This window comes from Haliotis rufescens, unplaced genomic scaffold (genome assembly GCF_023055435.1).
Source record: "Haliotis rufescens isolate VD_foot unplaced genomic scaffold, xgHalRufe1.0.p SCAF_4, whole genome shotgun sequence".
NCBI lineage: Eukaryota > Metazoa > Mollusca > Gastropoda > Lepetellida > Haliotidae > Haliotis > Haliotis rufescens.
In genome coordinates, this window is record NW_025964112.1 from 14,916,892 (window position 1) to 14,942,934 (window position 26,043).

Here is a 26,043-nt window from a genome sequence, read left to right on the forward strand (position 1 = left end):
CCTCACTTCTCTTTTCATGTTGAATGGAGAGCAGGACTTTATTGTCAGTATTACAAATTTGTTCAGAGACAAATGCATCACTTAAGCAACCCATTTGATTTCCATTCATTATAATATCTTTGTCTAAAAGAAAAGTATTGAAAGTTGTGAGAATAATTTTGCAATTTTCTGACAAAAAATTCTTTGACCCCATGGATATTTGTCAAAAACACCATGAATTGAAGTGATAACTTCAAAACATAATTCCTGCAACATCTTAAAAACATCATTGCCTGAGAAGCAATTATTTTATATTTTCTTCACAAAGAATGAAAATCAAGTAGGATATTCACCACAGTGAGACAGCCTACGAGCACATGGTCACTTTTACACATAACATTACAAAGGTCATAAAAATGATCTGGTTGCAAAAATGTAAAATTCAAACGTCAAGAGTATAAAATAATGAATTTCGACACCATAAGTGTAAAAGTATATATGTCAGTATATTTTAAATATTTTTAACATTCGTTGGCTATGGTTAAAGAACATTTGAAAAAGTTCCCTCAGCATAAACTCATAACCTTGAGATATTCCCATTCAGACTCAAGTAAATATATTTTTTAAGTAATACAAAACCTATTGTTGTTAATAATCCAGAAAAACAGAAACAATCAGATGACATTTTGAATCTGAACATTCTAACAACCAAACCATTTTGCATGACCTAACTATAGATATGGATATACACGATGCAGGAGCACCCAATCTTGCCAACTCCTACCTTCCACCAACAGCATTGCCTTGCTGCTCTTGCCGTCCACTTTGATGGTGTAGTCAGCCTCGTCATCAACAACGCCAGCCTCAATCTCCAGGCGATGGATGGCACCATCACAGGTGATCTTGATGCCTTCTCTGGGAGTGAATGGTTCGTAGTCCTTCAGCCATACAGCTGGCACATCAGGCTTGGAGAGTTCGCACTCAAACACGACACTCTCGCCTTCCATGATGGTTGCATCCTTGAGCGGTCGCAGAATTTCTACTGGCAGTGCTGCAACAAAGTATGGACAAAATTCTAAAACAAATTCTCCATAATTGCAAAATTCACAAAATCAAACAAACCAAAAGAATAGTTTCTGCCATCAATTCCCCCAAAATTGAGGACTTGAGAAGCCTCAACTTCTAAATACATCTCTGTGATTGATATGTCAATAAAAGTATCAAAACCTTTTCAATAATCATAAGAAATCTCTGCTAAAAGCAGAGTCCATTGTGTGATTCCAACTACCGTACATCATTACCATGTGTCTATAATTCACTATTAAATAGTGATGAAATCAGGTGTTGGTGAAAAGGTAAGCATATCCTGCCACACTGGAGGCAACCATTACAAACACATGCAAAGGCAAGTAAAGTGTTCACCTGAACTAACACAGGAAGATATGGTTAAAATAGGAAATTAAATCAACTTTATTTTGGTCACAGATGCATCAAATTTATATTTCTACACTGAAAGACATGGTTGCAATAAAACTTGCTTGGACCAAGAGAGATATGGATACAAAACAACAACAACAACAATAATACCTTCAACAGTGAGTGTGGCACTTGTCGAGTTGTCTCCACACACACACTTGATCTCGCCAGCATCCTTCAGGGTGACGTCATGGATGATGAGCTGTTGTGTGTAGATGTCGGTGGAGATCTCGTATTGGTCACTGTCAGGGGACAGTTCCTCTCCGTTGATGAACCACTTGACAGCCACGTTGGCTTTTGTCATGCCGCACTCAAACACAACCGTTTCCTTCTCCTCGCACTCCTGGTCCTTGAGAGGCTTGCAGAAGTCTGGTGGGATGGCTGAATACAACATGTTGCACAGTTAATCATCAATCCCAAGAGTGAGTGAGTGAGTGAAAGTTGTTTCAGCTGCACACATTAATGCTGCATTTGAACAAAACTAAAATCAGTTCCCTCTGAGAGAAATAAAATAATTGGAAAACAAAAACAGATTTCGCATCATTATTTATGAACCCGAAAGACAAGCTCATATCAAGAAAGCGCTAATCAAAATCCTAACAGGTCATTCATTCATCAGCTCAGGGTGAGACACCATGATAAAAATCAATTTCATTTTAGGCGTATGGTTCACTTAACATTACTGCATACAGGATAAAAGATAACTTTAGTCCTTATAACTTTTCACATGTAACAGACAAGTGACCTTGTTGAGTCCTTATAACTTTTCACTTGGCAACGGGCAACTTGACCCTAAGTATTTACAGAGATCTGAAGCTCCATGGAATACCATTTGACATGCATTAGCCTCGGTCCATATTTGAGGTCTGTATGAAGTCAGATGTCTAATGTTTCCCTTACAATATATGGTGAGGTTGCAGGATGACTCCTTGTTGTCAGGCAGGACAATGGTGTATTCTGCCTCATCCTCAGGGATGGTCTCCATGATGCGGAGCATGTGGCGGTACCGGTCACACACGATCTTGATGCGCTCGCTTGGCTCCAGGGGTTTGCGGTTCTTCATCCAGCGTACTGGGACGCCGATCTTGCTCAGCTGACACACAAGTTCCACATCTTCTGTCTCCTTGGCTTCAGCATCCTGGAGTCGGGCCACAAAGTCGGCAGCCATTTCTGAAACAACAAAGGATAAATACGAGATATTATTTGGCAGGTCAAGATATCCCACAAGCTAGTTAAATGTGTTCAGATGGCAGAGTAAACCGAGCTTGATATTGCTTCCTTGGGGACTCAAGGAACTGGCTGACATATGGTGTCCATAAGGGAATGTCACCATCATCTTGTGTCCACCAGTGAAATACTGTCCACGGTGCTACTCCAATGGTTGACATACCAGAACCATCACAGGAATAAAGCCAATGTCTTCAAACCCATTAACCACTGTGCTTCTTCACTGGCTAACAGGGCGGTCAGGTAGCCTAGTGGTTAAAGCATTCCCTCGTCACGCAGAAGACCCGGGTTCGATTCCCGACATGGGTACAATGTGTGAAGCCCATTTCTGGTGTCCCCCACCGTGATATTGCTGGAATATTGCTAAAAGCAGCGTAAAACCATACTCACTCACTGGCTAACATCCTGTACCAAACCATCTTTTTGTTTCAACGAGGGAACACACCAACCCCTTTGCTACTTAACTGGTTGACAAATTGTGCCCATGTTGGGAATTAAACCATCAGATTGTGCTAACAAGTAAACCACTTTGCCACTACACTGCTACTCAACCTTCTAAAAGAAGTATATTGGAGCCAATCATAACTGACCGAATCCATCATTTAGCCTTCGGCAGATCCTGTTTTTCATGTTCAATCACTAGTTCAAAGTAGAGAGCATCACCCACCTTCAACAAAGAGTCTGGCCGATGATTCGTTATTTCCGACAACAATGGTGTACTCGGCATCATGGTATAGAGTAGCATCTGGGATCTTCAGGATGTGTTGTTTACCATCGATGATGAACTGGTAGCCATCTTCTTCGGAAATGTCAAGGCCATCCTTCATCCAAGCCACAGGAACGTTGTCCTTGGATATCTCACAGATGAAGCTGACGGTTTCGCCTTCAAGACACTCATTGTCTGAGAGTGGCACTGTGATTCGCAGTGGTTCTTCTGTAAACCATAACAATGAATTAAACTCAAGGTTATTTAAGATTTCAAGAAAGGAATGCATCAACAGCTCACACTCAATTATTAATTTTCTAAAATTAGCACGATTACTGAATGGTGAATTTTTACAGCAACAACCTCATCATCCAAATTAGCTCTGTATCTCACAGTATGAGTTATGAAAAAGGATGAAGTCAATGCTGTGAATACTTTTTACTGAAATATTTAAGAAATACCAATGTCCCCATTAAGAAGGAATATTTTATAACAGAGCTATGTTCAATTACCGAGAACGGCAACAAAAGCTGTTGTTGACGTATCTCCAACCCGACAAGAATATTCGCCTTCATCGTCAAGATTAATGTCGTATACGAGCAACGACCGATCAGCATCGCTGATCACAAATTCATATTTCTCACTGGGTTGAAGCTGAACATCATCGAAATGCCAGTCAACATGAACGTCTGGCTTCGACAATGTCACATCTAATTGGACAGAGTTATCTCCCTCTAATGCCTCAAGATCCTCTAAAGTCTTGACAAAATACACAGGGGTGTCTGCAAACCAAGCAAGCATGTTAGTAACCTGTTGAACTAAGCTCCATGTCCATTTAACCTGGGCATGGTGCAAGTATTGGTTTTAGTAATATAAAGTGTGAGATTTTGGATTAATGTTTTAGTGAATTAGTAGTGAGAGAGTGAGTTAGGTTAAAATAGTATTCAAGTTATATCACTGTGTGTCAGCTTCATGTACTTCATGGGTTAGTAAATATCTGATAAGAAGCAAAAATGTTATATTGTTACCATCAATAGAAGTGTGATTAAGCAGGGCAGATTGATGTGGGAGGGAAGCACATAGAATGTCAACAATTATCACTTTGGTGAAATAATAAGAATCCTGACACAACAAGGGAGGCAACTTTGCTGAACAAACTGCAGTGAATTTAGATGAACAATTCCCTTTAAAACGTGTAAAGGTCTTATGAATAATTTTGTCCTTAAATATTTTGAACTTTATCTTTGACAAATTTGCTAAATAACAACTGCATTAAAAATGATTTTCCCAAAGGTGTTATTTAAACAAGTTGTATCAGGAAGTAAGCATGTTATCTACAATAGTTTTACATTACATTGAGACTGTTAGACTAGACAAATCCACACACAAGTAAGAAGAAGATATAAATTTGAAAACAAATGTACATTGTGACCGTTTTGGATTCATGCAGGTAATGAGACTACTATTCCTGTATTTTAGTTGAAACAAACGTTTCTGTTCAGACAAACAAACAAACAGAAGTACAAATAACAATACTACACTGAGGCATTATGGGAGATAATTCCCACTATGACTGCTCACAAAGACTGTCAATACTTAATATACTACACAACATTTGATAGGGATAATGACTGCCTATATTGGAAAAATATGAATATCCCTATGAAGTGTTGAGCAGTATGTTACACATTCCTTCATCTGTTTCCAAATGAAATACAATTTTCACTAACCTTCCACGAATAAGATAGCAGCTGACTTCTTGTTTCTGATTTTGATGGTGTACTCTGCCTCGTCTTCAAGTGCGACCTTGGGGAAGGTCAGCGTGTGTTTGGTGCCATCCATCTTAATCTGGCGGTCCTCAGTGGAGCTGATCTCGATCTTGTCCTTCATCCAGATGACCTCCATATCAGGTCGGTTGATCTCACAGAGGAGGGTGATGGTCTCGCCTTCAACACACTCAGTCTCCTTCAGGGGAACGATGATCTCCAAGGGGATTTCTGGTGGTGACAAGGACGCCACACGTGAACAAAGGGGTATCACTGTGTACTGTGCCTTCGAGTGATACCATTTAACCATCCCCTAACTTTTTGTGAGTGAGTTGGGTTCTACACTACTTTGAACGGTATTTCAGTTTTGTCACAGCGTGTTAGCGTCATGTGGGAGGAAGGCCAGAAGCGAGTCTTAGACATTTACTACTTTTGAGAAACCCATGAGCACAGATTTGGTTCAGACAAACCAAGAATCATTTTGTGTAAATCAGAGATTTGGGTACTGACAAACCAAGAATCATTTAGGACAAATCAGGTATTCAAACCAAGGTCATAGGTTTGTATAGGTGATGGAATGTTGCACACTAGATTGCGGTGCCTTAGACTGGGCCAACCATGCCTCCTCCGTATCGTGTGAGTGAGCTTGAAGTTGGTAATATTACATCGATATGTGTGTGTATCATAAATTCAGATTTCTCACGTTCACTTTCTTTGGTTCTTTTGATAAGAAAGAGATATGAGAAGGAATATTGTTATCAACCGACAATCTAATGGAGAACATTAAGATCCTAACACTTCTACACTGTCCTACTCAGTTTGTGACTCTACGAGGCCCTCTTCCATGACGTGATCACACTCCTATGACTATAAAAAGTCAATGTGTCTGTTCTATACATGCATTCAAGATGATGATATATATTACCTTCAACTGTGAGCGGTGCAGTGCTCTGAGCACTTCTGATCATAATTGTGTATTCTGATTGGTCGTCAAGTTCAGCAGGGGAGATAATCAGGCGATGGATTTTGCCATCTACCTCCTTCTTGATTTTGTCGGATGGTTTGAGTTCAATGCCATTCTTCATCCATTTGGCTGGTTGATCTGCCTCGGTGACCTCGCAGACAAAGGTCACAGTTTCACCTTCCTTGCATGTCTGGGCACCAAGGGGGATTGTAAACTCCAGCGGTGCTTCTGTTTTGTACGAGCACAAATCATTGAGATGGACAGTAATGACAAAATTGTTAAAATATGAAATTTAAGATCAATTGAATTTAAGACCAATTCAGTCCCAGCCAAATTCCAGAATTCCAGGTAATTTTGAGATAAATTCTTTGTGGATAAAATTTTGTACTGATATAATTTGTAGACCCATGACTATTCCAGATATAGTCATGAAATAATTTACAATTATAAGGTATTCTTGAGTAATCTTATTTCTTTTTAAAAAAACATAATATTCATATTTTTCATATTACTCAAACACAGAGTATCATCAGTGATGGTATGATAAGTAATTCAAAATCTGGAAAGAAAATATAACAGTGAGTGAAAATATATCAGATCCATGCCAAATATTACTACATTGCTAGTTTCACAACAAACAACAAGCAGTTCACTGCAAACACAGGATTTATCGGAACACTGATCTATAATATCAGTTGAAATGACTTCAAACGAGGAAACAATTTACCAGTGGTATGACAATAGTACATTTGAAATTCATTGAAGACATTGTTTCAGAGCAGAACAAAACCTGAACATTTATTACCGTAAATATCAACAGTTAAAAGAGACTCTTTCAAAAAATGATTCCTCATTTCAAGAATTAAATGGACATACACACCTTCTCTGAGACTGAACCCGGTCATGCGTTTGCTACCAATGACAACCACGTAGTTGCCATAGTCGTCGGCCGATAAGTCGTGAATGATGAGTTTATGAACACATCCCTGATCTCGTAGTTCATGCTTCTCACAGGGGTCAATTTCTTCTTCGTCTTTATACCACGACACTCGCATATCATGCTTTGAAACCGTGCACGTAAATACAGCTACGCTTTCCGAACCAGTCGAAAAACGTTTCAAGTTCAAGTTGAGTCGCAGAGGAATTTCTGCAAGGCAAGTCACGCAAACAACCGTGCAGAGAGAGAGGCGAAGAGATAGATGATGGATGGACGGACGGACGGACGGACAAACAAACACACCGCACTCACACAGGGGTCGTGGGGGTTATAATGGTAGAAATGCTGCTTCATTTTAGTGCTTCCTCAGCTTTAGCTTCAGGCGTCTGCGCTTACAATGAAGCAGTATTCGTGAAGTATAGCTAACAGTGATGTTAATCACAATGAGAATGCCAGACAAGAGAAATATGCAATACATCAGTAAGGAACTGAAAGAAAGAAAGAAATATACAGCTGGAAGGAACAAAAGATTAGGATTAAATAAAGAACTAATAAACAACAAAAACGAAATATCTACAGCTAGCAACAACTAGAACTATAAGGCTGCCCACTAAAGGTACTAACTCACCAACACATGCAGACGGAAACAACAAGAGGTAGGGGCTGTTGGTATGAAGTAGAATCATGATATCATTGGATATCCCTCATACATTAAATGAAATATCCTTGGAATAATGATATCAATGGATTTATGATGTCATTGAAATGTCATATCCTTATCTTTGGAATAATATCATTGGATTTATATCATCAGAATATGATATTTTGAAATTTAGACAGGCAGAGACAAAAATGTCTTCATTACCGGTACCTATAAGAAAAGGATATTTCCAATATCAAAATGGTATTATCGTGTAAGATGTCTCCATCTTATGACATCTTTCAACAGCCTCTATCTTGAAGAACACACAAGAGCTTACACTACACCTAGTAGCAGGGCTTGAATAGATTGACTTGATAAGTTCACATGGCTCAATGCGAATAATAGTTCCAATTCTACAGCACTTTAATGGAAGCACAGTCATACACTTTGAGCAGTTTGTGTGAAATATACATGTGTATATACATTTTAAATGTTCTTTCTTTCATTCATGACTGGGAATGAATCAAAATGATAAATGATTTGATTGTAATAATTGTTTGTGGTTTTGCATTTTGATAAATTCAAACCCTGGAAGGATGAGCTTCAGGAAGCGCACTGCAAACAATATGTGAACATCAGACGAAGAACCGACCTTCAACTATTAGTGAGGCTGTGGATATTTTGCCACCAGAAGCTAAACTATATTCGGCCGAGTCGTCTGACTGGACATCTTTGATTGTTAAGGTATACACCTGTCCCATATTAGCAAAGTAATATTTGTCACTGGCTACAAGAGAGCTGCCATCTTTGAGCCAGGTGACATTACGGCTGTCACATGACAACTTGCACACAAACGTGGCGTATTCATGCTCGAACGCTCGTATGTGTTGAAGAGGTGATATTATTTCAACAGGGTTGTCTGCAATCCAAGCAAATAAAAACAGTGGGTCAGAGGATGCTACAAGGGAAAACATTAAAACATCATGCATGGACAGACCACATCATCATATAAATGTAATACTTTCCTTACAACTAACTGTGCATACAGTTTATAACTATAAAAAAAATATATATCACTGAAAAATCATTTGTAACAGATAAATTTTATATACAACTCAACTTTTGATAGAATATGCCTGTTATTTCATAAAACAAAAAAAATATTACAAATTTAAACTTGTATGAGTTCCATACCTCAGAATCCTTATACACTGAACAAAGAATTGGATATTAGGGATATGACTATTTTGGTGGATATCTTTTTGTTGTGAAGACTAAGCACAAAATTTCATAAACATATCCCCTAAAATATTCACAATCCCTGATGTAATTTGTTCAGTATAAGTTGAGTAGTATAAATAATATGATTCACAAAAAAACTATCGAAAAAAAATAGTTTATACCCATAAAACTTTCAGTAACCTCATTATCATAAGAGGCACTGAAAAATCATTAAGTCTACCACTAAAGTTAAAATAAATAAAAAAATATATCAACACCACATTGAGGTTTTGCAGCTACAAGAATATGAAGAGCAATCATGTATATGGTACTTAATGATCTGGTCTGATCTTCCACACCCTTCATGCAACTGTAATGACTAATATTGCCATGCATGTTATACAGTGAAACTAGGTGTCTTGGACCAATATGTCTACCAATATTTCGTGGGAATTAAACTCTACAGCAGGAAGGGGTGATATGTTAATTGAAGCATTTTTATAAAAATTAAGTAAAAGGTGAAAAAGAAAAAACAAATCAACTTCTGAATTTTGTCCTCACAAATGTCTGAAAATACAACTGTTAAAAATGTTTCATAAACAAGAGTGTCACTGTATGTAAAGACGGTAATTATTAACAGTAAAGAAACCATGCTACCTCAACCCAAACCAACCTTTCAGATGCGACTATATCCAGATTTGTATATTAAAAAAATGTCTTTTTAGCAACACTTACCCCGGTAATAAAAAATTCAGTATGGTTTAATGCCTGTTTTAGCAATATTCTAACAAAATTATGGTTGGGTACTCCAAGAAGGGGCTTCACACATTGTACCCATGTGGGCAATGAAACCCAGGCATTTGGAATGACCTCCATCTGCAAATGGCTGACATAACTTTCAATGTGTAAAATTTTAAATCACTTTCCTCACATGACAAGCAAACCAACAGGCGACCTTATATAAATAATAAGAGAGCATCTAAATGTTAATATCAAAAACATTATTTATCATTGTAGAAAAAAGCCTACGTTTTCACTAAAAGGTTGGTATTGTCCAAGAACCTCATCAACAACAGCATGCCATAGGGATTCCTACCTACCATTCTCATTGCAAGAACATACAGCATGGCATCAACAAGTAACAATGTATGAAACATGGCTAGCACGAATGTTTGAAATCCAGGAGTTGTCATGACAGATATACTACTCAAAACAAGTTAAAGATCACCCACAATATGAGTGAGTGAGTTGGGTATAACGCCGCTTTTAACAGTATTCCAGTTATATCACGGCGTGTCAGCTTAATGTGGGAGGAAAGCCTGAAGTGATGCACGTCTCAGACGTTTACCACTTCGGTGAAACCCACGAGCACGGGTATGGTGCTTACAAACCTAGAAACATAATCGGGGCGAACCGGGATTCGAACCCACAATCATAGGTTTCTGGCATGGCCAAGGGATGCAACTCTGCACAGCGAATCGCGGCGCCTTAGACGACTGGGCCACCCGTGCCCCCCACCCAGAATATGAAGCCTGTGAGTTGCAATGCCCACCAGCCATGACAGATTAACACTAGTCACACGAAAAAAATCGGGTGTTCTTTAACTTCTTCTGAGTAGTAAACATTGCACTACTGATCACCCATTTCACAAAGCAATACCAGTACAACGTCTGTCGTAAGTCTATATAACAGCATAGGCCTTAAGATAGTCGTCATGCTATGATTGTTTTGTGAAATGAGGACCTGAATTCCATTATACAAATGTAATGCTTAAAAACAGTCACAATAAATTAATTCATGACATGTGGTGGATTTCAAACTAATTGCTTTTTCAGGCTGACAAACAAATAGTTTCATACATTCCATAATGCAAACAGGACAATCGATGATCATCACAATAACATAAACTGAAAATAGATGATGTAAAATAAATAAAATGTCTCATTAATAATTATTTTCCTACCTGGTCACCTGTTCATCAAACAACGAAAATCATGGAACGCTAAATTACCTTTTCTGACAAAAAAGGAAACATCAAAGGAATTTCTGTTCCAAAATATCTTGTTCCATGACTTTGGTTGCATTAGCACTGATGCATAAGCAAAATGCGGTTATGGCTGAAATACATATACTATGCAGAGAAATTTACCATCAAGACGAAGCCTAGCAGAGCTCTTCTGGTCGCCAACGACGACCGAATATTCTGCTACATCATCTTTATCACAATCCTTGATGACTAAAGTATGTGATGTGCCTTCCTGTTGGATGATATGCTTATTGCTGGGTTCGATTGGTAAGTTCTCTTTCTCCCACATGACAGTGACATCCTCTTTGTTCACGTCACATTTGAAGCATGCGATCTTGTGCTCCTCAACGTGTTGCTCAGAAAGCTGAGCAGTGAACTCAACTGGAATTTCTGTTGGCGGAAAAATGGGTGAAGGTGAAGGACAAACATCAAGGTCAAGGTCATGCATTTGGAATCAAGCAACTCCAAAAAGAGAGCAATATTTTGAGAACAAGACCAGTTTACTCTGTGACGTAACAGATGTTTCAATATATCGTACCACATTTAAGCCAATTTGATTCTCAGGACTTCTGTGAAGCAGTTCACATCAAGATATCTCAGATGAAACAGGACTTCTCTGGTCTTATTCTCACCTCACAACAATGTCTATGAAAGATATTGTAGAAATACCTTTAACTGTCAGATTGGCAGAGGTCTTCTTGTCCTCAATCTTGGCAGTTATCTCCCCTGAGTCTGGCAGTGTTGCCTCCTTTATGACGAGTTTGTGGGTGCGACCCTCGCTGAGGATCTGGTAGCGTTTGTCTTCATTGATCTCCTGGCCATCCAGGAACCATTTGGGTGTGGCACCATCTTTGTTGACCTCACACATGAACTCTGCAGTTTGGAGCTCGTCGATGGTCAGGTCTTTGAGAGGAGTCAGGAAGTCTGGGGACAGTTCTGGTAACAGAGAAAACAAAGAATTAACTTTGTGAGAAATGAACTGTTGTGTTTATGTGTCACACAAACAACATATTATATATGTGAGCCTGATGTCTGTAGAAACTTTAAACAGGTTAAATCCTGATTTCAACAGGTGAATTCGCCTGGGGCAAGTAGCAGCCCTGAAATGTTGTGAATATATAATAAATGTGTTATCCATGATATTATATGTTATAAACCTATTCATGTTAAGTTATGCATCTAAAGAATCTGACCTATCACAAAGAGTGATGCAGTGGTCTTCTTATCATCAGCCATGATGCTGATTGGTCCCTCTTCTTCAACTTTCACATCCTTGATCTGGAGCTTCTTCGTTTTGCCATCAGAGATGAATTTGATCTTGTCACTCTCCTTCAGCTCCACGTCATTCAGGAACCACTTGACTGTCTCCACATCCCGGGACAGCTCACATACAAACTCAGCAGTGGAGTTTTCAATGGCAGTGACATCATTGAGCGGCACTGTGAACTCCAAAGGAAGGGGAATGACAGTGAGTTGACCTTCTGTGGACTTGTCTCCCACCTTGGCTGTGATCTTCCCTGTGTCCTCAACCATAACATCATCAAGGGTCAGCTTGTGGGTCTTACCATCTCGGACCATCTTGATGCCTTCTACCATCTTAAGTTCTTCTCCGTCCTGGTACCATTTCAGCTTGTCTGTTTCTTTGTTCAACTCAACAACAAAGTCAACACTTGATTTCTCATATGTTGTCTTGTCCTCAAGAGGAACAGTGAAGTCGACATCAATCTCCTCAACAATGAATTGGGCTTCAGATGACTTGTTGCCGACCTTTACAGTGACAGTTCCTGCATCTTCTGGGGCCACATCTTTGATGATGAGTTTGTGAACCTTGCCATCATCAACAAACTGGTATTTGGCATCCTGGGTGATCTCCTCTCCATCAATGAACCACTGGACATTGTCCACTGGTATGGTCAGAGTGCATTCAAACTCAGCAGTTGTATTCTCTTTGGCAGTCACATCCTTCAGGGGGATTGTGAAGTCAGCAGAAATTTCTGAAATTATACATGAAGCATTTGGAACGAGCTCACTTCAAGCAAATAAGTCCAGTCTCTTACTAAACACTATCCCCTTCAAGACTGTATAAGAAAATGAATCTAGTCATAATGTCTCATACCAGGCCAACAGCTGATAGGACTATTCCTATACAGAAGGAATAACTTTTCAGTGTTACAATTCTATTTATGCATTTATGTGCCCATAGCCTTGGAGTAGGGCTGGGACGAGTCAAAATTTACTACCCGGGTACCATCCACCTATTACCAGACCCTACCTGGGTACCCACTGTAGGTCTCAAGAGCCCTGGACAAAATGTATTTAGATACACATATAAAACGATCTGGTCATGTATACACTGAAGTTGATTGAAGTTTTTTTATCTTTATTCAAACTTAAAAGTCTGGGTGCATAGTCAGAAAGAAATCCGAACATTAGTGACTTGTAGTGTAACCATATAGTTCAAGATCATTTTTGTCATTAAACAATACACACATGGCCAACCACAGGTCCGGGGTGGCTCTGTGAGTACCCGGGTCCTTCTCAGTACCCACCCAACCCGAGTTCCCGATTAACCCGTCCCAGCACTACCTTGGAGTCATCCATATCATTTTCAGATGTTAATCTGAACATATAGACCATCATAAGCTAAGCTTATTTAAAACTTGAAACAAAGTTTTACACAACTCTGCCTTTAGAACAATGGCAGAAAAAGACAAGGGATTATTTAGGAGTAAGAGATACAATTAGTATCTTTCTTAGAGTGTGAATGCAACAATAAGCAATTACCCTTAAACTGAGTGAGTTTGGTTTAATGCCACTTTGAACAATGTTTCAGTAATATCATGGCTGTCATGAAACACTTTCCTGAAACCCTTGAACATGACTATGATGCTGACAAGCGAAGAAACATAATCATGGAGAATCTGAGATTCACACCCATGACCATAAGTTTCTGACACACTGCACTCTGGAATTGTGGCACATTAGACAACTGGGCTACCAATACACTTGGTCTACATAATGAGTGACAATCACCTTCAACAGCGAGGTTGGCAGATGTCTTGTTGTCACCGATGACTGCTGTGACTTCACAGGCATCTTCTGGAAGCAAGTTCTTGATAGTAAGAGTGTGTTCATATCCCTCTGATCGAATGATGTATTTGTCGGAAGGAATGGGCACTGTTTTGCCATTGACGAACCAGAAGACTGGGACATCATCATCATTGGTCTTGCACTTGAAGGTGACGTCTTCTCCCTCCTTGCCCTTGCCATCCTCCAGCTTCATCAGGAAGTCGGCTGGAACCTCTGCATCACAACAGGAACTCAGCATCAGAAACAGGTCATGGACAAACGATATGTGGCTTAGTCTCTCATAGCAAACAAAAATGATATCTCTAAGGTTGTATTTTATCAGCAATTGAGTAAATTGAGCAATTTTAAGCCTCAGTCAGCAATATTCCAGTTATTTCATGGTGGCCTATAAATTATAAATTCAGGACCAGGTAATCAATTCTGTCAGGGTATAATGACACACAACAAGCCAGGTCTGATAATCACTCCTCATTGTTTCTTATGGGACTAGGGACTGAATCCAGCTTGGAATGCCCAAAGACTTCATCTACTTTGATTTCACTCAACATTACATGAACAAGATGTCTATATTATGTCAACCATACATCTGAAATATGTGAAAAAGTCTGTAAAATTGTTTACACGTGTATGTTGTATTGATCGCATTAACCCACCTTAACCCAATGAATGTATTTTTTCAGTCCTTCAAGCCATATAAATAGTAATTATTTGACATGACAAACTCACCTATGACATTAAGCTTTGCCTCTGTGATGATGTTTCCATATGCACATGACACAGGACCCTCATCCTTGGGGCGGCACTTGCTGACCAGTAGTGTGTGCTGTTTGCCGTCAGCCTTGATAGCATACTTGGGGCTAGGGATAACCTCTTCACCTTTCACAGTCCAGACAACATTGACATTGGTGACAGAGAGCTCACACTCAAACTTAGCAGCTTCGCGTTCCTTCACTGTCATGTCCTCGAGAGGTACAATCCACTTCCACTGGAAAAGAATAACAATTTCATAATAATAAAAATGCTATGGTTGACAACGTGGATCAAATCTCCCTATGATCCTTCATTCTGTATTGAGGATTCCTAAACTCGTTGTATTGAACATAAACCTGTAAGGTTTCTGTTTGGTGTTTAGAAGAAAGTTAAACATGAAGACTTGACAATTTTTATGGATAATGAGATCTTCATTGTTTGTCAAGAAGTAGCCAGAAACATTTTTAACCCAATCTGGTCTGGAACAGAAAATGTCATCACAAGTTCATGACATTGTTCGTTTGTTGCTTAACGACGAAGTCAACAATATTCCAGCTATATGATGGCAATCTGTAAATAATCAAGTCTGGACCAGACAATCCAGTGATATCATGAGCATCAATCCACACACTTGGGATACGATGACATGCATCAACCAAGTCAGCAAGCCTGACCACCCGATCCCGTTAGACGCGTCTTACGACAAGCATAGTCGCCTTTAACGACAAGCATGGGTTGCTGAAGACCTATTCTATCCCAAATCTTCACTGGTCTCATGACATTGGAGTATATGGCATCATCCAAAGAACAACCATCCTTTTGACCACCCAACCCTCATTTCAGTTACCCTAATAACAAGCTAATGGGATGTGTTCTACCCTGACATCACCAAAAGAACCCAATGCAAAAGACTCCAGTATATACTTGTTTTTGTCAAAGGTTAAATGCTTCAGAATGGTCATACTCCAGACTTGAAACATGACTTACCTGAGTCTTGGGAATAATCAGATGACCCTCCTCCATCTCTTCTGCTTCCTTGAACTTCTGAGGTCGGACATAACGACCCTTCTCCTCCTCAGGTGCCTCTTCAGGAGCTGCAGCAGTTGGGCGCTGGAACTCTGCATGTTCCAGTTCGGGACGGTCCCTCTTAGGCAGGGTGTAGGAGTATTCGGATGTGTCCATCTCCATCTGCAAACAAGGAGAATAAGACAACTTCAAACCAGGGAATAATTAACTTTTGAAAAAGCATCACTCTAAGCATTTCTCACTGCCTGGAAATGTATTTCAGGGTTGAGTAGAACATCATCGACACGATCATCCACATGATTTAACGAGTTCATGGTAATTCCACAGTCTGAAATATTCCAGCGGTAGTGGACTGTAAATAATCAATCTGGGTCAGGCAAACCATTGATGGTCAATGATCAATGCCATGAGGGATACAGGTGAGGTGAGGTGAAATGGGGTTTAACGTCGCATCCTCGATTATTGCACTTAAATAGCGACGTGCATGCATGTGTGTCTGTGTGTGTGGCTGCTTGTACCAGTCCGGACTGATGCCGATTTATAGCGCTAGTCCACTGAGATACCATGCCGCAGTTTAACATGAATACTCCACTTAGACACAGTATACTGTCTCTGAGCTGACCTGTCCTCGTTTTAGCTCCTAAATGCTGAGAGACAGTCAGGGTAATAACAAGTACCATATTTTAATGTATGATGTGGCAAGGGATTGAACCACTAGACCACGGAGGCGGTCCATCAGTGATGCACTATCAGCCAGGTATTCAACACTGTATGCTTGGCATTTCGTATTGCATGATGACTTCATGACCCACATGATAATTGTTTGTAGTGATCTTACCTCTGGTCTCTCTCTCTTGGGCAGCATCTCATAGGCCTCTCTCTCCATCTCCATCATCTGGGGGGCAGGCTTGGCCTCTGGTGCTGGAGCCTCTTCTTCTGGGGTATCCACATGCTTCAGCATGTCACGCCAGTTCAGCTCTGATTCCTCCTCAACCAGGGTCTTGTGTTCTCTGTGAAAGAAGGTTCACAGTCAAGCTCTGTTCTTGCACTTTCATTGAGATTTTTACATTTTTATTAATATTGTGTGAGTGTTTTTACCCATGTTTGATTCAATTTATCTGTGTTTGACTGAGTTTACCAGTGTTTGACTGAGTTTACCTGTGTTGACTGAGTTTACCCTTGTTAATTGAGATTACCCATATTGACAGAGTTTACCTGTGTTTGTCTGAGTTTACCTGTGTTTGTCTGAGTTTACCTGTGTTTGACTGAGTTTACCTGTGTTGACGGAGTTTACCTGTGTTTGTCTGAGTTTACCTGTATTTGACTCAGTTTTCCTTTGTTTGTCTGAGTTTACCTCAGTTTGACTGTGTTTTTGTGAGTTTACCTCTGTTTGTCTGAATTTACCTGTGTTGTCTGAGTTTACCTGTGTTTGAGTGTCTTCTTCCAGTCAGCTGCCTCTTCCTCCTTGTCCGTCACCATCAGAGTTGCGGGTTCGGACTTGGAGCCATGTTCGTTGGTGGCAGTGATGGTGTAGGTGCCAGCATCGCTAGCCTTGATCTGGTCGATCTCCAGGACGTGTTCATGAGTTGACTCATCCTCGTATACATGGTAACGACCTCCATCTTTGATCTTTTGCCATTTGCCCTTCGACCATTCAACTTTGGGTTCTGGTTCTCCACCAATGGCACTCCGGAAGATGGCAGTTTGACCTACAAGGGAAGATGTGAACATGTAGTGCCTGGTTTACAGTGCTTCAGAACCTGTCATTGAACCAAACATAATCCAGTGAACCTTTCACATCACCATATCATTTTTTTTATTTGAAGTTTACACGATATACAGCTTTTTTGCAAGCTCAGACAGTTTGGCCCTCACTCTATGAAGGTTCCTACTCACACAAAGTGAACATCACTTCTTAATTGTAACAAAATATTGTTCACCACTGCTTGGAAAAGGGAATTTGATGTAGAGGATGACAATTTGATATTCAGAGGTGAGTTGGGGGTGTCCAGGGATTTTAAACAATAAACACATCAGTTCCCCAAAATGCTGGTAAAAAAGTAATTTGTACTTAGTTTTTTTCCTGAAAAATAACATCCCACAATAATTGTTTGACTCCAATTAAAGAGAAAAAAAATTGAAAAAATATTCTATCTCAAACAAATATCCATCCCAACCAGAAAACAATGACTTTTGGAACGTAGTGATTGTAGAAGGTATATTCTGTTTGGAAAGGCTGAATTTCCTTTTAACCTAATATGTCTGTTATCTATAGCTGAATCAATTATATCCAATACATTTTCATTTGTTTGAAGAAAAAAATAACATCTAATTTTAAGATATGACTGACTTAGAAAATGTCATATTTTGATTAAAATATAAATCCACTATAATACTTAAATATCTACATGCTTCTTATTAACACATCATTACTCATCCATAAACACATAAGCGATATTTAGGACATACTTATAATCAATGTTGGCAATAATACATCATGCTTTGAGGACAAGGAACCAAAGAAAGACTCCATGTTCAACATCTCTTACCATTAAGCACAGTGCACTTCATTGGTGGCATGACAAACTCAGGTGAGCGACCTCGGACATCCATCTGGGCGGAAGTGAAGACCTCACCGCCACTGTTCTTGGCACGGGCCTCGACGGTTCCCTTCATGTCCTTGGTGGCCTTGTCAATGACCAGAGAGTGGGTGCCAGTCTTGGGGTTGAACTCCATATGGATGTTGTCACTTGGTTCCAGGACATCTCCATTAAGCACCCTGGCAATTTATATCAGGGAAAATGTCATGAGCCATAAATAACAGTGAAAAACATCTTGTTGATTATCACTTAAAGTATGAGTGAATGAGTATGGTTTTACGTCACTTTTAGCAATATTCCAGTAATACCATTGTATGAAACTTTGAAAAATGGTCTCCTCATAACGAATCTGGGTTTTCAGACTGATGAGTGAACAGATCAACCACTACCCAACCACCCTGATTGCCACTTAGAGGTGAGGTGAAATGGGGTTTAACGTCGCGTCCAAGATTATTGCACTTGTACTAAGTGTGTTTGTGTGGCTGCTTGTACTAGTCCAGACTGATGCCAATTTATAGTGCCAGCTCACTGAGATACCATGCCACAGTTTAACATGAATACCCCACTCAGACACAGTATACTGACTCCGAGCCGACCAGTCCTTGTTTTAGCCCCTTAATGCCGAGTGCCAGACAGGGTAACAACAAGTACAATCTTATAACATCTTTTGGTATGATTCGGTATGAACCCCGGACCTTCCGCTCCCCGGGCAGACGCTCTACCCCTAGACCTTGGAGGCGGTCTTGCCACTAAGAAATGGACTGGAGAGGAAGACTTCATTACCATTCTTTTAGTAGTGTTTCAGTAATTGTGATCAGGCATCAAAGAAAAGGCATCAATATTTTTTTTCTGATATTTTACAACTAATATTGAGATATGTGTACACACCATTCCACATCAGGTTGAGGCACACCCTTGACCTGGCACTCGAACTTGGCAGGGCCAGAAACTGGGACCAGGGCATCTGAGAGCTTCCTGGTAATGTCTGGCTTCTTGACAGCTGTAGGAAGAACAGTAATATTTACTTGTAAGCAATCATGCTGGAAGTAACATCTCACAAGAATATGAATATACTGACGTTTACCAGTAGTATTTCCAGGAGTAATTTGACCAAATGTGAAAGCAATGGATTATTGTAATTTGACCAAATGTGAAAGCAATGGATTATTGTAATTTGACCAAATGTGAAAGCAATGGATTATTGTAATTTGACCAAATAAGAAAGTAATGGATTATTGTAATCTGACCAAATGTGAAAGCAATGGATTATTGCAATCTGACCAAATGTGAAAGCAATGAACTATTGTTTACAAATCAATTTTAAAATGTCATTGTTCCACGACTCATCGTTTAGTCATGGGCTCTACACATTGTATCCAGGTGTGGAACTGAACCTGTGGCTTCAGTGAGATGAATGAACGCTTTAACTACCGACAAAATAAAAGTATTCCCACTTACGTGTGACCTTGAGGCGTCCATTGCATGATATCTGTCCAGCTGGGTTCTGAGCACGAGCAGTGTAGAGTCCAGCATCTTCAATCTTGACGTTCTTGAGGACCACTGTGTGGGTCTGATCTTTCACCTCAAACTTGATGTCCTCAGACTCCACAAGCTCTTTGTCTCCCTTCAGCCTACAAGGGGGAAAACAGCACACATAGTTAACATACATGATGTCGGTTCAGACTCGTGTTGTGTGGGGATGCAAACAGCGAGTTGGGTTTATCTCAGCTTTAAACAGAATTCCAGTTACAACAATTATGGCTCTCATGACTGAAGGTCAAGGTTATGGCACATTTCGTATTCTAGAAAAATCTTCATCCGTCCAAGCCCATGAATTTTAGCAAGAAAGCAGAGGACCACGACATCTGTATCAAATATGAGGCATCTCACTCACCATGTGATTGTGGGTTTAGGTTTGCCGGACACGACCACTTCCATACGGAGTTCCTCATGTTCCAGAATCTCGTATGTCTCCAGCTTCTTGATGAACTTGGGACCCTCTTTCTTCTCTGTAAAGGCAAGCAACGGTTATTATCAAACACAAACTTACACAAATCTCTATAAAGTTGTCAGAAAAGTATTACAGGGAGGTGCTTTAAACACATGTCACACAAACTTACATTCCTGAGGACTACACTCAACAACCTGCAGCAAAGTTTCAGTTCAAGTGTTTACATTGTAACAAGTGTCATCTGTAAAACTGAAACTAAACAAGTGAGTGAGTGAGTGAGTATGGTTTTACACCGCTTTTAGCAATATTCCAGCAATATCACGGTGGGGGACCCTAGAAATGGGTTTCACACATTGTACCCATGTCGGGAGAAACTAAACAAGACGACACAATTGTTTCTGATTGACTTCAATCCAACTTGCTAGAAGTGGTACTTTGACCAAGCCAAGTTACTTACACAGCAATACACTCTTGAGGATATGTGATGTCCATTTGCAATAACAAGTTTTTTCACAGAGTTATCCCCCTTACTGACCTTCAACAGTGAGTGTGCCCTCAGTCTTGGCTTCTCCAGCTTTGTTGGTGGCGACGACGCTGATGGTGCCAGCATCCTCCACCTCGGTAGGCTCAATGCTGAGAGTATGCTGGGTGTCTGTGTACATCTTGCGCTGGTCGGTATGGAACCTAACACCAGGCTCGATCTTCTCATCGTTGATAAACCTGAAGACACATTGTGTGCAGGATGTACAGGATGGTGAAAATGTATTTATTAGCTGGATCACATAGATCTTGAAACCAACATTTGAACACAGAACCAGTCATTCAGGAATCATCCAATGTGTATAAGAATGAGTAAAGAAGGTTTTATATAAGCAATATTGAAGCAATATCACAGCTAAGAACACAGCAAATAGACCCATGTGGGGAATCTAACCCAGATCTTCGGCAAAACAAGCAAGCACTTTAACCGCCAAGATACCCAACTGGCCCTAAATGTATACGATTTATATCAGATCATTATGAATGATAAACAAATTCAGGTATCAAATTTATGGCTGAATCAAGACTCAAAACTCTTCATTTTAATCAGTTGGTACAATTATTTACATTGCAAATAAGTTTTGATAGATGCTTGCAGGGCTACCAAGGAATTAATAGAAACGAGAATTGGCTGTAAATCAGATACTCATCACTTTCCAACTAAGCCTCAACTTCATGCCTACCATGTGACTTCTGGCTCTGGAATTCCTTTCACAGCACAGTCCAGTTTGACAGGACGACCCTCGCGGACCTCCCTGTTTGGCAGTTCACGTGTGATCTCTGGCGCCTCCATCACTCCTTCAATGGTGATGTTGGCAGTACAGTCTGCAGTGCCAGCACTGTTGGTGGCAACACACTTGTACTCTCCGGCCTGGTCCATGGTTACCTTGACAACCTTCAAAGTGCATGTTTCGTCTTCATAGACTGGCCGATGGTTGGGGAGCATAGTGACTGGTTTGTTGTTTCTGAACCATTCTACCTCTGGGCGGGGTAGTCCAGTAACCTTGGCAACAAGAGTCAAGGTCTTTGTTTCCATGATGGTCTGTATGAAAAGAAACAAGAAATTATATATGTCCAAATGTACTCATCATTAATGGAAATCTTTACAGTTGTAACAAATGTCAAATTTCAAAATGAGTTTCAACCACAATACAAAATGAAAGATTACAATTAATGATGGAACTACTGCAATGTAAAGGACAAACAACTCACAGTGTCCTCAATTGTTTCGATGAAGACAGGAGGTTTAGTCTCTTCCTTTGTCTTCAGCAGGAGCGGGGACTCTGAGAGTCTCTCATCACGTTTAATTTCTGAAACAAAAGACATGGTTTAGATAATCTTGTGACCTTATCAGAACTATAACACGTCACAGAGGACAAAGTGCATCTTCCTGAGGCAAGGGAGTTAACTGACTAAAAAAGTTCAGTTTCCACCCTTGCCGAACTAGGTTGGAATTATGCATGACTTACGAGTCTATGCAAGGTCCAGTCAAAACCGAGTAAAAACATCGACTTCCAGTTTGTCAACTGCCATGCATATTTGGGTCACTTGCCGGATTTGTAAAACATGTGTACTTCCAACCCGCCATCAGGTATTTTCCAAATCCTTTCAAGTTTTCTTATCAAGCTGCTCAAGTGATTTGATGTTCTTTGCCAATTAAGACCCGTTTTATTACAATCTTGATTATCGATCTGATCGTCTTGACTAAGTGCCACCATTTTGGCCTGTGTCAGGTACATCTTGTGTCTGGCCCATAGAATCAAATTTGTATGGCCTGCAGTAGGTTTACATGACAATTTATTTTTCAAAATGAGCTGCAGTTTATTAAATGAGGGCCTGTAGAATTTAGTCAGGGCCAGCGGCTTTTAAAGTCTGTGGGTCCTGATGGAAGACTGGCATTTTTTAAATCACTGTATGCATGGCAATACTTATTTTATGAACAAATAAGAATCTGGAAACGCATACAAAAACAAGTCTAGCCAGCTCTAGCTAGCTCTATATGAAATCAGCATAGGGAAATGTTTTTTTATTTTTAGAGTCAAGAAGGATATTGTGTAATATAAGATTTCAGAGACTAAATGTTAGTCTAGGCAATACTATACACGTATGATGTCATCTCCAAAAGATTAAGTCACATTCAATATAGCCACCTAGAACTTTGAATATCCCTATCAAAAGTTGTGTAGTATTTTATGACATGCACAAGGCATCAGTGACTTGTTTTTGTTAATAGTTTTGTCTTGCCGATTCCATATTTGTTGGATTTATACTTTAACTGCAGCATTTACATGTCAGAAACATCAGTAAAGATTTGAGCGATTGGTTTACACTCTGATTGGTTGATACACAAGTACAATCATCTGTAATGTCTTACCATTGACAATGAGGGGTATGTCAGCCGTGGCTTCACCCTCAGAGTTGACAGCATGGCAGGTGTAGGTGTCTGCATCGTTGAGTTCTGTGTCCTTGATCTCGAAGCAGTAGGTGTCCTCGTACTTCTCAAAGTGGAACAGCTCCTTGTCATCCAGTTCCTTGTTGTCCCGCTTCCAGGTGACTGAATACGCAATGCATACATGTCACACACACATCACACAGACGTCACACACATGTCACACACACGTCACACACACAACACGTCACACACACAACACGTCACACTCTCACTAACTTATTCATTGCCAATGTCATTATATATGATAACAAAGTCTCTACTTTTATCAGTATTATTCACATCCTTTCATTAGTTTCCTTTTTTTAAAAAAACAATCATAATTCTCATAAGGATTGCATGGCATCTAAAAACATATGTTGCATGTTCTTACAGTACACTCACACAAAGCCATTATAGTGCTTTCATTATCACAACATGACTTATCACTGAAACACAATTGTTCAGTTTTACCTGTCGGCTTGGGCATTCCAATGGCCTTGACAATGAACTTGGCCTGGTCATGTTCGCGAACTGTGACATTTTCTGGAACCTTGATGAACTCAGGTGGAGAGAGTTTCTCCTCTGGCTCTTCTGAAGACAAAAAAAAGGTTCACTGGTCATCATGTGTCACCACCATTAATATCACCACCATCAGTCCCTGTGCTTAAAATACATTGAACAAAGAACCACAAATAATAAGTTCATTTCCATTCTAAGCAAGTTGAGGCCAAAAAGATTATGAAGTCTCGTTCAAGATTATTTCACTCATATAGACATGCACATACACATCAGTATGTGGCTGCTTGTAGTCTGAACTTATGCCAGTTTTATAGTTCCAGCCAACTGAGATACCATGTCGCAGCTTACCATGGATGCCCCACTCAGAATACTGACTCTGAACCCACCAGTCCTTGTTTTATCCCCCAATCTTGAGCACCAGATCGGGTCCATTCTAGAGTGAGACTTTATTCTTAATACCATGTGTGAAACAAAACATATTCTAAAATATCTGTTCTTAAAATCCTGGATGGATAAACAAAGCGGATTTTGAATGAACTGAATTAAGTTTGTTAGAACAACTTGAACTCTACCTTCAACAAACAGCTCAGCCTTGGTCTTGTCTGAGCCAGCAGGGTTCGTGGCCTCGCAGGTGTAAGTGTCATCATGGTCTGGCTGAACACTGACAATGATCAGGGAAGTCTCGTTGTCCTCGGCGTAGTCAATCTTGAAGTCTTTGTCCGTCTTTGTGATCTCCTTGTCATTCTTGTACCAGATGAGTTCAGGAGATGGAATACCAGTTGCCTTGCAGGTGAACTTGGCAGTCTCTCCGATCTTTGTCTCCACAGTCTCGATCTGGATGATGAACTTGGGAGCAACCATCTTTGGTGCTTCTTCGACAACCACTTCTTCCACCTGTGGGATCTCCTCGACAACAGGAACTTCCTCCTGAGGAATCTCTTCCTCAACAACAGGTTCCTGCTCCTTGGGTTCCTCAACAGGTTTGGCTGATAAAGAACATTTTAGTTATTATTTATTCGTCAATATCCTAAACACTTTGAACACTAAAAACCAGTCCTAAAATCTATGTTTTGATAAGGAAATTGTACCATAAATACCAACATTACCAAATTATTCATCAATCAACTCATTTCAGAATTTTCAGGATCATTGGTGCCAATTTGTTTGGATTTGTGCCGAGATAAGTATAACCAACAAATCATTGGTGATTTATTTTAATTAATCAAAATACTGTTTGATACTTACGTTTGACAACCAATTCAGCTGAGCATTCTGCTTGACCGAATGGATTGGTTGCCTTGACGACATATTTTCCTTCATCTTCTGGAAGGATCTCATAGACTTCAAGATGATGGAGACCATCTTCCTCAAAGATCATGTAGCGGCCTTCATCCTGCAGCTCCTTGGTGTTGTAGAAGAACTGGATCTCTGGCGTTGGCTCTCCAACCACCTGGCAGGTGAACTCGGCTGTCTCCCCCTCCTCAACCTGCACCATGAGTAACGACGATGCAGTGCACATAATCATCAAAACAATCTCATTAAAATCAGATCTTAGATTTTGCTACCGCTAAGCAAAGATCTGAGGACATCCTATAATGGGTCACGTCAGAATCACCTTTCGTGAATTTTGACCGACCAATGAAATGACTGACAAGAAATCGACATTAGCCAATCAGAAGGCAGCTTTCTCGAGTTTTTATATTTAACCAACTTATTACAATATCTTAGCCATATCATACAATGGGCCCCCAAAAGACTTTACACATTGTGCCCATGTGGGGAGTCAAACCCAGATCTTTGTCATGGCAACTCAATGCTGTAACCACTTGCCTAACCAGCCATGTGAACATCATAATAGGGATATAAGGAACACTCACAGTCTCAGTCTTGATGGTAAGGACAAACTCAGGTGCCCGGCCTGCTGGCACTTCCTCCAGTTTATCTTCCTCTGGTTCAATGACTTCCTCCACAGCTGAAGGACAACAGTAACACTGTCATGAACATTCAAATCTACTGGTTGCTTGACATTATATTTGAACATTTTTACTCAGAAAAATTAAAAAAACTATACAGATTCTATAAACTACATGATAAAATGTATTGAAAGAAGCAAATTGGTAATTGCCCAAGCAAGAAAATATAAGCTACAAAATATCTTACCTTGCCATAAGTATGAAATATGTTTAGAATA

The 26,043-nt window shown here is 40.0% G+C and overlaps 1 protein-coding gene across 1 annotated transcript in view; it reads right to left on the bottom strand.

The window, feature by feature from the left end:
- Window positions 1-26,043, bottom strand: part of LOC124140501 (titin-like) — a 461,816-nt gene that overhangs the window by 209,746 nt on the left and 226,027 nt on the right. The window contains exons 111-138 of the mRNA XM_048381766.1: window positions 25,730-25,824; window positions 25,098-25,338; window positions 24,425-24,838; window positions 23,805-23,924; window positions 23,277-23,456; window positions 22,115-22,212; window positions 21,586-21,944; window positions 20,898-21,082; window positions 20,306-20,420; window positions 19,870-20,042; window positions 19,300-19,411; window positions 18,361-18,590; window positions 17,235-17,520; window positions 16,650-16,821; window positions 15,773-15,973; window positions 14,762-15,020; window positions 13,979-14,248; window positions 12,139-12,939; window positions 11,615-11,881; window positions 11,069-11,335; window positions 6,999-7,265; window positions 6,080-6,346; window positions 5,119-5,385; window positions 3,901-4,170; window positions 3,350-3,616; window positions 2,356-2,625; window positions 1,567-1,836; window positions 764-1,030 (exon numbers count right to left, since the gene is read on the bottom strand). Of these exons, the coding sequence (XP_048237723.1) occupies window positions 764-1,030; window positions 1,567-1,836; window positions 2,356-2,625; window positions 3,350-3,616; window positions 3,901-4,170; window positions 5,119-5,385; window positions 6,080-6,346; window positions 6,999-7,265; window positions 11,069-11,335; window positions 11,615-11,881; window positions 12,139-12,939; window positions 13,979-14,248; window positions 14,762-15,020; window positions 15,773-15,973; window positions 16,650-16,821; window positions 17,235-17,520; window positions 18,361-18,590; window positions 19,300-19,411; window positions 19,870-20,042; window positions 20,306-20,420; window positions 20,898-21,082; window positions 21,586-21,944; window positions 22,115-22,212; window positions 23,277-23,456; window positions 23,805-23,924; window positions 24,425-24,838; window positions 25,098-25,338; window positions 25,730-25,824 (6,990 nt within the window). The remainder of the gene's footprint in view (window positions 1-763; window positions 1,031-1,566; window positions 1,837-2,355; window positions 2,626-3,349; window positions 3,617-3,900; window positions 4,171-5,118; window positions 5,386-6,079; window positions 6,347-6,998; window positions 7,266-11,068; window positions 11,336-11,614; window positions 11,882-12,138; window positions 12,940-13,978; window positions 14,249-14,761; window positions 15,021-15,772; window positions 15,974-16,649; window positions 16,822-17,234; window positions 17,521-18,360; window positions 18,591-19,299; window positions 19,412-19,869; window positions 20,043-20,305; window positions 20,421-20,897; window positions 21,083-21,585; window positions 21,945-22,114; window positions 22,213-23,276; window positions 23,457-23,804; window positions 23,925-24,424; window positions 24,839-25,097; window positions 25,339-25,729; window positions 25,825-26,043) is intronic.